Raw genomic sequence first — 12,162 nt, 5'->3', positions numbered from 1 at the left:
ATATCTAGGCCAGAGCCTCCTAAAGGCCTGGAATCATAATGGGCACAACAGTTGCCTGAGTTGGTCGCTCAACCACATCTAGGATCTGCTCCTAGGCTCGAGCAAATGGTGGGTCTACAGGTGCAGCTCTAGCTTCTATACGAGCTGCACCTCGGCCTCTACTGCAGCCCTGGCCTCTCGTGGCCCTAGATGATAGTACTGGTGGCCGTCAGCCCAATCTAGTAGCACGTGTCCTCACCATCTATGAGAGAATAGAATAGCAGAAGTTTAGTACTCCGGATTCAATAAATTTGTACGACAAGAATACAAGAAAGTGAAGTTTTCCTAATAGTTCAGTAGCATCTAAAAGATATGTATAGACGTATCTGAATCAATCTACAAGACTCTACTAAACCTGCTCATGACCCGTAATATCTATGAACCTAGGGCTCTGATACCAATTTGTCATGACCCAAAATCCCAATCTGTCGCGATGGCGCCTAACATACCGACTAGGCAAGCTGAAACATGATAACGAAGGCAACATAATAATGAAATTCATTGAAATAGCAAAACCTGAGGTCTTAATACAATAAAAACTGCTAATACAATGTAAATCCCTCTCCCCCCTCCTAGAAACAGGTAAGTACGAAGTTATGAGGTGCTACAATGGAATACAAGTCTAAAACTGAGCAATAAAAGTATTATAAAAGCAAAAGACAAGTCAAACTGTCACCAAGGGTGCAACTCTACCTCACCTCTAGCAGATCAGTCCAACAAGCAAATCTATTGCTGATAACTGGTCCCCACACCTGGATCTGCACAATTAAGTGCAGAGTGTAGTCTGATTACAATCGGCCTAATGTACTCAATAAGTATCGTAAATAAACACGGCAAGATAAAAGGAGCACAAATTATTAATGATACTAGTTATCACCTGTGTAGTTTCATCTTTAATTCCGGTAGATAATAATTGAAAATCAAATCATCAAGTTTAGTAAGAAAACATCAGTTTGTGTAGGTGTACAATATCTCAAATACTCTGCTCATACAATATCTTGGCATATAGAGGTGATACGCAGTTAAATCAGATAAATGATCAAGGAAATTGCAAGTAAAGATGAAATGCCCTAAGTACCCTTCTACATTACCCTACCCGTTTAATTCGATTTAGACAGTTATGCTTTCATTCAGACTATTTTTTGTAGTACTCTAATCGCTCGTGTATTCGTGACACCAGTTCTGGAATGTGTATTTGGATTATCGTCGTTTATCAGATTTATCTAATTTATTTCAGTTTATTTAGCTTATTAATTTTCATTTGACTTGAATTATTAAAAATGATTAATAACTACATCTAACGTTGGCTTGCCTAGCAAGTAAAATATTAGTCGTCATCACGATCCCGAGGGTAGGAATTTCTGGTCGTGATAGAAATCAAATCATGAAGTTTAGTAAGAAAACATGTGTGTGTATGTGTACAATTTCTCAAATACTCTGCTCAGATAATATCTTGGCATATAGAGGTGATACGCAGTTAAATCAGATAAATGATCAAGGAAATTGCAAGTAAAGATGAAATGCAAAATCCAACAAGACACTGGCCAGATTCCCTCACTTTTACATATCCATTCCAAACCACTGATCAGTATTTTCGATATCCGCGTGTGCACTATTAAGAGATTAGCATGAGAGGGTGACCCTAGGGGTATGGATCTGTATTCACACGCTGTACGGACAACTCACGTGCAAATAATAGAATCTGCACGGACAACTCACGTGTTGCACAGACAATTCACGCGCCAATAACGTCAATATATGGATCCGCACATACAACTCACATACTGCATGGATAACTCACATGCCAATAACACAATCCGCCCGATATGGTCACATGCACAACAATACAATCCGTCTGGCGGGGTCACAGGCCTCGAGTACAAACATATCATGCATGAGAAATTAAACAAGTATAAATGTATGAAACGAGTTAATATCAAATTTCATGCGCCTGGACTGGTATAAACGACATGCTAAAAAATAGGCATGTGCAAGTGTACCATCATAGCTTAAACCGTCAATTTCAGTGAAGAATAGTAGCTTAAACCGGCAATTTCAGCAAAGAATAATATTAATTAGCTCATTCGGGGATTAAGCCATACGTGGCCTTAACAATGGCTCAAATAGTTCACAACAATGTCACAAATATACGAAGCATCATAGCTTAAGATCCAACAGTCAAATTCTAGGCTTATAAGAGCTCTAGCACAACCCGAACATGAATAAATATTCTCGGTGTCTGCACATGGGTTCATCCCCACGCATGTGTGCACCCAATAGCACGTAACTATTACAACAAATCAGGCAACTAGTGCCTCAACCAAGTTTAAATAAGATACTCACCTCAAACAATTCAAATCACTCCTCTAGCAAGTGCTTCTCACGTGCATCGGTCTCTAGAAGGCTCGAATCTAGCCAAAAATAATGTAATACTATCAATAAAAGCTATAGGAATTAACTCCAAATGATAAAGCTAAGATCTTTAACCAAAGTCAACCCAAAAGTCAACCTCGCGCCCAAGTCTCGTAATCCAACAAAAGTTACGAAATTCGAATACCCATTCAATAATGAATCTAACCATACTAAAATTATTCAAATCCGACCTCAAATCGCCTTTCAAATCCCCAAAATCCGGTCTATTAAGTTTCACAATTTTTTCCAAAATTTTCCAACTCAAATCACTAATTAAATGACAAATATAACGATGGATTCATGTATAATAGCCAAATCAGAGTCAGAATCACTTACCCCGATGATTTTCTTGAAAATTCCTCGAAAACCGCTAAAAACCGAGCTCGCTAGGTCCAAAATATGAAAAAGAATTCAAACTCTCGAATATACCTTAACTGCTTAGCGATTTCCACTTTCGCAGCCAGGAGGTCCACTTCTGTGAAACTGCTCCTGCGGAAATGGAGCGCACCTACGGATCCTACTCAAGACCAGCCCCTCCGCTTCTGCGAAGACACGCCTGCATCTGCGCGCGCGCGCCTGCGGAGGAAATGTCGCACCTACGACTATGCCCGCTCATGCGCTTCCCTTTATTGCAGAAACGACTTCGCTTCTATGGAGACTTTCACGCTTCTGTGGTCCCAGTGTCCCCCACTCACTTTCGCACATGTGTTCATAAGGCCGCACCTGCGGCCACTCCCACCGCAGGTGCGATCACACCAGAAATTCAACAAATCTAAGAAATGCTCCAAAGTCCAAATTTGATCCTTAACCATCTGAATCCACCAGAGGCCCCCGGGACCCCCATCCAAACATACCAACAAGTCCTAATACACGATACGAACTTAGTCGGAACCTTAAATCACGTCAAACAATATCAAAAATATATCGCACACCAATTCATGACTATTGAAAGTAACAAATTTCCAACTTCTACAATCGATGTCGAAACCTATCAAACCAACTCCGATTGGCCTCAAATTTTGCACACAAGTCATAAATGATACAACGGACCTATTTCAACTTTCAGAACCAAAATCCGAGTGTGGTAACCATAAAGTCAACTCTCAGTCAAACTTCTCAATTCTCCAAACTTTAACTTTTCCAACTTTCGCTAATTCAAGCCAAAATCACCTACGAACCTCCAAATCAATATCCGGACACACTCCAAAGTCCAAAATCACCATACAGGGCTATTGGAACCATCAAAATGCCAATTTGGAGTCATTTACACATAAGTCAATATTCAGTCAACTCTTTCAACTTACGCTTCCTACCTTGAGACTAAGTGTCCTAATTTATTCTGAAACACCCTAGAACCCAACCAACTACCCTGGCAAATCACATAACAATAAATGAGCATAGAATAAGTAATAAATGGAGAAACGGGGCTACAATAATCAAAATGACCGGTCGAATCGTTACAAATAAGGGGCCAAATGAGCTGACTTGCTGGCCCATTTTCAGTAATAATAAAGTTGACCAATTTTTTTAATAAGCAAGGCTGGCTCAGCGCCAAAGTATGTCCAAAAAGGGCCAGCAGTTTTTATACTCAAATAGTTGGCCCATTTCCTTTTTAAATTAATTGTTGCCCACTCTTTAAAATAACAAGTTGGCCCAATTTTATATATTTTTATTTTTAGTCAAATAATCTCAATAAAAATCAGATTTTATTTTATTAAAATAACTTTACAACTTAGTCACCTTAATAATTAATTTAAAACGCGAGGCAACTAGTAGGTGTGCTTTAACTTCACGCACTTGCTTGCGTAGCGTGATTTTTGACATTCAAATAATTAATAATCTCACACCATATCCAATAGTTTTATTAATTTCTAATTTAATTAATCCTTTGCTCAAATCGCGGATTCGCTTGTGTAGCGCGATAGTTAATATTTAATAAATTTTCAAATTAATTTTTTCAATCCTTTATCAATTTCAAGTAATAGCGTGCTAATAATACTTTGTCATGACTGCGGAGTCGTTTGTGTAGCATTATTAGGACAAAAAAATTAATAAATTTCGTCTCGATCACGCATTCGTTTGCGTAATGTGGTTACTATATCTTATTATTCAGAACATCCTTTAATAATTCTAATAATCAAGCAATAAAAGCGGATAGGAAAAACATGAAAATCTTATAAATCACATTTTGACCAAAATTAATTTAAACCAAGTTATAGTCAATAAAGCGATCATAATAGAACCACGAAATTCGGAGAGTGTCTCATACCTTCTCCTTGGTCAACAGAATTCCTTACCCAATCTCCTATTTTCATAGACCAATTATAAATAGAGTCAACCTTCCTTTGACTAGGGATTCAGATAAAAAGTGACTTGGAATAGCAAAAAAATCAATTTCAAGTGGCGACTTTGAACAAAAAAATAATCCCTATTTCTAATTGTCACTTTAATTAAAAAAACTCTTTAACCCGCAATAATAACATATATATCTTTTTGAGGTAACAAGTTGGCCCATTCCCTTTTAAATCAAGAGATTTTTTCTTTCTTATACCATATATGAAACCTTATTACCAAAAATGTGCATAGTTTCTAATTTACCCGCCCTGTCCATATTTTTTCTACAGTTATTATACCAATCATTAAATACTAATTAATAGTAGCTGAATATTCCTAATTTGTCGAGCTAAAATTGAGGAACAGAATATTCTAAGCGTAAATCAGATCAAATCATATTCTTCCAGATATTCCTATTTAGGCGCGCTACAATTATGGAAGTAAATATTCTTCCAGATATTTTCCACCATTGATAGCCATTAAAAAGCTTGAAAGCTTTGAATTCACATTTGGGTTTTCAAAAATCATTATTTGTTTGGATTGGGTGTTGTTGAAAATAATCGGGAATATGGTTTGGAGTTTATATCTCAATTTTGAGGGGTTTAGGTGAAGATTAGACTTGGTTTTGACTGAATTTCAGATTGAAACTCGAAGAAGAAGAAGAAGAAGAAGAAGAAGAAGAAGAAGAAGAAGAAGAAGAAGAAGAAGAAGAAGAAGAAGAAGAAGAAGAAGAAGAAGAAGAAGAAGACATATTGCAAAAATTGTAGATAAATCGTAGATATTTTGTAAATAAATTGTAAATTATTTGTATTCTAATTGTAGATGCTTTATTTTCTGTTTTCACAAATAAAAAATGGCTAAAACTCCTACAAATCTTCTGAAAAAACGAAATTATGTCAAAAATCACAATTATGCTATAATTGGATGGGAATTGGGATATAAATGTACCCAGTTTGTAGATATTTTGTAGATAAATTGTAGATTATTTGTATTCTGATTGTAGATGCTTTGTTTTCTGTTTTCACAAATAAAAAATGACTAAAACTTCTACAAATCTTCTGCAAAAAATGCAATTACGTCGAAAATGCCAATTATGCTACAATCGAATGGGAATTGGGATATTAAAATTCAATGTACCTAGTTTGTAGATATTTTGTAGATAAATTGTAGATTATTTGTATTCTGATTGTAGATGCATTGTTTTCTATTTTCACAAATCCAAAACGACTAAAACTCCTACAAAATTTTCTGCAAAAAATGCAATTATGTCGAAAATACCAATTAAGCTACAATTGAATGAGAATTGGGATATTAAAATTCAATGTACCCAGTTTGTAGATATTTTGTAGATAAATTGTAGATTATTTGTATCTGATTGTAGATGTTTTGTTTTCTGTTTTCACAAATCAAAAACGACTAAAACTTCTATAAATCTTCTACAAAAAATAGTCTACAATTTTTCTACAATTTTTCTACAATTGTTGCAATTCTTCTTCTTCTTCGAGTTTCAATCTGAAATTCAGCCAAAACCAAGTCTAAATCTTCACCAAAACCTCTCAAAATTGAGATATAAACTCCAAAACATATTCCCAATTATTTACAATAACACCTAATCAAAACAAATAATGATTTTTGAAAACCCAAATTTGAATTCAAAGCTTTTTAATGGCTGTCAATGGTGGAATTGCTGCTCTCTTGTCTCTTTGAAGGTTTGTTCTTCTTCATTGAGAAAATTTGAAACTGAAGGTAAATGTGTGTATGAACTTTGAAGATTTGACTTCAATTTTGATGAACTTTGTTGTTCTTCATTGATGAACTTCAACTGGAGTAAAATGGGGAATCAACTTTATTGAAGGGTTTCTTCAATTTTTTGTGAATTTAGAGGGAGAATTTGGTTTCAGAAGATGGAAAATGGTAAAAAGAACGTGGGTACGAGTAAAACGTGGGTGGGACTGAGGGGTTAGGAGAGAGAAACATGCAGATTCCTTTAATTAAGGAGTAAAAAATGTACAATTAATTATACCCTTAATTAATTATGGTATAGAATTGGTAATTTGGTATACTAAGTGTAATTAAGTCAAACCTTAAACATTGAGGGTAATAAGGTTTCCTATGTGGCATAGGAATGTAAAAATTCCTTAAATCAATGGTTGCTCACTCTTTAAAATAACAAGTTGACCCAACTTTTTATGTTTTTTATTTTAAGTCAAATAATCTCAATAAAAATCAAATTTCCTTTTATTAAAATAACTTTACAAATTAGTCTCCTTAATAATTAATTTTAAACGCTAGGCAACTAGTAGGCATGCTTTAAGTTCACGGACTCGCTTGCGCGGTGAGACTTTTGACATTCAATTAATTCAATAATCTCACACCATATCCAATATCTTTAATTAATTTTTAATTTAATTAATCCTTTGCTAAATCGCGAATTTGTTTGCGTAGCGCGATATTGATGTTTAATACATTTTCAAATTAAATTTCTTAAATGTAGTATTTTTTCCAAAAGTAACAGCATGCTAATAATCCTTTGTCATGACTGCAGATTCGTTTGCGTAGCGTTGCTATAACAAAATTAATAAATTTCGTCTCGATCACACATTCGTTTGCATGGTTACGACATCTTATTATTTAAAACATCCTTTAATAATTCTAATAATCAAGCAATAAAGCGGATAAGAAAAATATGAAAATCTTATAAATCACAGTTTGTCCAAAATTAATTCAAGCCAAGTTATAGTCAATAAAGCGACCATGCCAGAACCACAGGATTCGGGGAGTGCCTCACACTTTTTTCCCGATCAACAGAATTCCTTACCTAGTCTCATGTTTTCGTAGACCAATTATAAATAGAGTCAACATTCCTTTGACTAGGGATTCAAATAAAAGGTGACTTGAAAGACCCAAAAGAAAAAAGCAAATTCAAGTGGTGACTCAAAACAATACAATAATCCCTATTTCAAATTATCACTTTAATTGGAATTTTTTTTTAACCCGCAACCATAACATATATATCTTTTTGGGGTAAAAAGGAAAATGACACATATCTACAAGACTACATGTTTTTTCACCAAAGTCCAACTCACAGCAGTATCTGTTCCTTTTAGAAAGAAAACATTTAGTTCAGACAAAGAAAAGATGTTACAAAAAAATTGTAAGTAAAACCAGGTCAACCATTTTGTACTCCATACAATTTTGGTCATTTTAAGGTTTTGTTGGAAGCTCAAATCTTTTGATATTGCATTAGAGTCAAACTTTCATGAGTTCATTTGCGCAATTGCTTTGATTCATATTCTAGGCTTCTCTCTTTCTATTCAGCCAATCGAGCTACTAACATTGCTCCAAACCTACTTATAGGATGTCGAGCTTAATTTGTCTCCTTATATTCCAGGACCATCATGTTGAGCCTCCACTATCTCCACTTCAATAAAAAAAAATCAAATTTACGTGTAAACTTTAGAACTAGGTGGGTGTTAAATTATGTACTCATCCTCCATTGGTTCAAAAAGCTTTATATGATCTTGAACTACACCCATTATCTCAAGGAAAAGGGGAAAAAATCAAATTTACGTTTAAATTTTACAACTAGGTTAGCGTGCGAAAGGGTGTTAGATAATGCTATTCATAAGTGGAGTAAATAAAGGTTTCTAAAGGGTTTAAATGCTCTTTAACTGGGGTATTTTTTTTTTTGGCCGCTTGAGTATACTTCTTAGGATATTTCTTATGATTTGACTAAGGATGACACATGGGCAGGTTGGACTGAATTTGGGTGGGTAAAGATGGGTCATTGCCCAACCCAGCCTAAAATGTACTTGGGCTAATATGAGTTGGGTCAAGATGGGCTAAACAATAAGTCATAACCCAACCTGCCCAACTTGACTCATGTTTTAGAACCATACTCATCTTGTATTAAAAAAACCTTTTACCTTAAAATATGCAAATTGAAAAATATTTTCCGGCGTGTGTGTGGGGAGGGGGAAGGTGCAGAAAAAAAGAAAATTAAAAATATTAAAAAAAAAATTGAGAGGGTTTGCGCGGAGGAGGGGGGTAGGGGCGTAGGGTGGTGCAGAAAAATAAAAAATAAAATACAAAACAAATGTAAAAAAAAATTTGAGGGAATTTGCGCGGAAGGGGGTGGGTGGGTGGTGCAAAAAAAATAAAAAAATGAAGATAAAAAAAAAAAAGTAAAATTGAGGCAACTAAGTAAATTTTTAGACAAGTTGGGTTGAGATCCTTTTGTTTTGGATGAATTTCATGGGTTGTATTTGGGCTACTTAACGGATCAGAATGGGCTATAAAAATAATGGGTTAACTTTGGCTCAACCCAAATTAACCCATGAACTAAAATGTTTGTAGTCCAACCCATTAATCTTTGGACGAGTAAGCGAGTTACATAAATTTGGGCTCAAATTGCCACCCCTAGATTTGACAGTCTTACATTTTCCAGTTTCAAAGAACAGTAACTTGATCTAAGGACCAACCTTGATTATGGAACCAGCACCTCAAGGCTATATTTGGACAAATATTCCATATACTGTCACTGTAGCATAGTTGGATTAGTCTAATTTCCTAACCAACACTGTCGTACCATATCGAGAAATGATATACACGATGAACCAGAAAAAAAGAATATTTGAAGTAATGGGGCAAGTAGGAGATAAGCAATCATACGGTTATGAAACTTTTCAATATAAAAGTTGCACGGGGCGCTTTATTTGGCCGCCCCCATTTAACTTATACCCATATTTTTAAAATTACTTAACCTATACTCTAATATTTACAACTTCATATGCCTCCTTATTCCTGCAACATGTGCACTCCTTTAATTGCTATTGAAACATGAAAGCACGACTTGATTCCTTGTGCATTAGGTGAAGATGTTACTTTTACTAATAGTCTTGTTTTATAGGAGTATTGCTTTTCAAATTTCCTGATAATTCCATTATAGCAACCGGATCTTAATGACAACTTGTCATAGAGCTTAAGTTCAGCTAATATAAACAAAAACTTTAACTCCTAGAATTCTGAAGTTCAGCAAATACAAAACAAACTTCAGCCCTGAAGTTCATCACAAACATAACAAAAAAGTTCAGCAAATATAAAACAAAACTTCAGCGAAAACATGCTGAAGTTCAGCAAATAGAAAACAAAACTTCAGCTACTAGAATGCTTAAGTTCAGCAATTACAAATAAAAACTTCAGAGAACAAAACTTCAGCTACTAGAATGCTTAAGTTCAGCAATTACAAAAGCCAACACTTGGTTCAGCAATTTGCTACTTCAGGCCCGTCTACTATAATGCTAAAGTTTGCGTGATTGTCTTTGTTACCTCGGGCTTGTATACCTGAAGTTACGCGAAAAGTGGGTACGCTTGCAATTTTTTTTGTAAAGCAGATATAAGTTAAAATGTGACCCAAAAAGTGGGTATGGATGAAAATGTCCCTTTTCAATGCTATAATGGGATTAGTCATTGTTTAACTTTTTGTGTCACAATCATATTACACAATTTGGGAATATTTACCAAAGTATTTCTTCATTTATTTTTATTTTTCATATTGGCTTAGCCAGGTAAAAATTATTCTCAGTGCATCATTCACAATTGACGGTGCATAGAAGAAATCGCCTTTACTGGAAAGCAAGGAAAAAAAAAAGAAACAATATAGTTTAAGTACTTGTTAGTTAGTTTAATGAAGTGATATATCAAGCATATCAGCGGTGAATGCAATATTTTTAGTAAGGTGATCCAAAATATAAAGAAGAAAACATGCAAAAGAGTCAAAGAAACAGAACTCTACTAGTGAAAGCACAACTCAATACACTATTACAACTCTATCCGACGAGATTTATCTCTTCAATTATTTTTATAATAACATCATTAGAAATAGTATTAAATACTTCTCCTTCTACGTAAGGCACCAAGCAATCGCCAAAAAGTTCATCATTGAATCGGTCCAGCATGTCATTCTTGATAAACCTTATTGCCGAAAAATCTCTTTCAACGGAGGCAGTGTCAACTAGTAGGAGCAAAGCAAGCTTCACTAAGAGGAATACAAGAGAGTAATTTAAATGCTTCTTTGTCTGAATTAATTTCCTTGAAAGGTCAGAAAGTCCACTTAGATTGGAGAACCTTTCATCAATATCACGAACATCAATAATATAAGTCGCAAGTTGATTTTCAAGAGCATGCATATTAAACTCATCAAAGTCATCAGGATATAATTCAGTCATTCTCATTATCTTCCCGATGTCAAAACTAGAAAATGAGTTAATTGGATTCAAACAAGAAACTCCATGAAGCAAATCAATTGTCATCTTATCAAATATATTTGAGTTCTTGAAGGTGCCAATCAACAATTTTATAAAACACCTTAACACGATAATGATGTAAGACATTACAATCAGCAGGTTTACACCGTGATCTTCCAGAGTCAACATACGGCTCATCAAAATTAGGTACCAAAATGTCATACTTGATACAAAATGCCGATACCTTATCAATAAGCGACTCCCATCCATTGTCCCTTAACTTTTGCAACATTGTCTTTGCAATTTCAAGGAATAGTATGGCATTAGCAATGTCATGCTCCTTCTTCAGTAAAGATTTATTAAGTTCATTTGTGATTTCTAAAACATCTCTCATCAAATACAGCATAAAAGCGACCTCAAACGTTTGACAAGTTCTGAGATATCCCCTTGCCTTAGCTCTTTCATCTATAGAATGTGCATCCACAACAATAGCATCAAGTACATCCATAATAGTATTCGATTGTTACTGTTAGCGGAAACGTAAAAGAAAGAACACAAGATTTAACGTGGTTCAGATCAAAATAATCCTACGTCCACCAGAGAACAGTTGCCTTTTTAATATTAACAAAGGAAGAGGAGAGTTCCCAATTACACTTAAGAGAATTTCTCTCCTAACTCTCTACTCACTACAATGTGTTGTATTATTTTTGGGATGGTTTCTACAAATGAAGGAGTGCATCTATTTATAGAGGTAAAGACCTCCTCTTGATGTCATTGGTGACATCAAACTACCTCCTCTTGATGTCATGGGTGACATCAAAGGAGGAAGCTTCCTCCTAGCATCCACACCAACTCTTTCCACCAACTCTTCCAATTGGCATGTCATTGTTGACTAAACATAAACCAACATTTTCAGCATGCCATTGTTGACTAAACATAAACCAACATTTTCAATCTCCACCTTAGTTTGCGTTTCGAGCGTGTGAACAACTAGAATCAAACCATTGTTGAACATACCACCTCCACCTAACAACTGTTCTCTTCGGAGTTGCATCAGTTGATGCACACCCCCGCCAAGTCCTTGCAGTGTGCAAACTTAGCGAGTGGGACTATCTTGGTCAACATATCTGCA

General features: G+C 35.1%; 2 protein-coding genes across 2 annotated transcripts; both read right to left on the bottom strand.

Moving 5' to 3' along the window:
* Nucleotides 1-10,613: 10,613 nt before the first annotated feature.
* Nucleotides 10,614-11,096, bottom strand: LOC142172638 (uncharacterized). Its single transcript, XM_075236304.1, has one exon. It carries the CDS (start codon nucleotides 11,094-11,096, stop codon nucleotides 10,614-10,616), a length of 483 nt encoding a protein of 160 aa, XP_075092405.1.
* A 4-nt stretch (nucleotides 11,097-11,100) lies between these two features.
* On the bottom strand, nucleotides 11,101-11,538 carry LOC142172637 (uncharacterized). The gene has a single exon (XM_075236303.1). The coding sequence runs from the start codon at nucleotides 11,536-11,538 to the stop codon at nucleotides 11,101-11,103; it is 438 nt and encodes a 145-aa protein (XP_075092404.1).
* Nucleotides 11,539-12,162: the final 624 nt, after the last annotated feature.

Source organism: Nicotiana tabacum, chromosome 18 (genome assembly GCF_000715075.1).
Source record: "Nicotiana tabacum cultivar K326 chromosome 18, ASM71507v2, whole genome shotgun sequence".
NCBI classification, from domain to species: Eukaryota; Viridiplantae; Streptophyta; class Magnoliopsida; order Solanales; family Solanaceae; genus Nicotiana; species Nicotiana tabacum.
The sequence above is the reverse complement of the archived record's forward strand: the minus strand, read 5'-3'. Positions and strand labels throughout refer to the sequence as shown.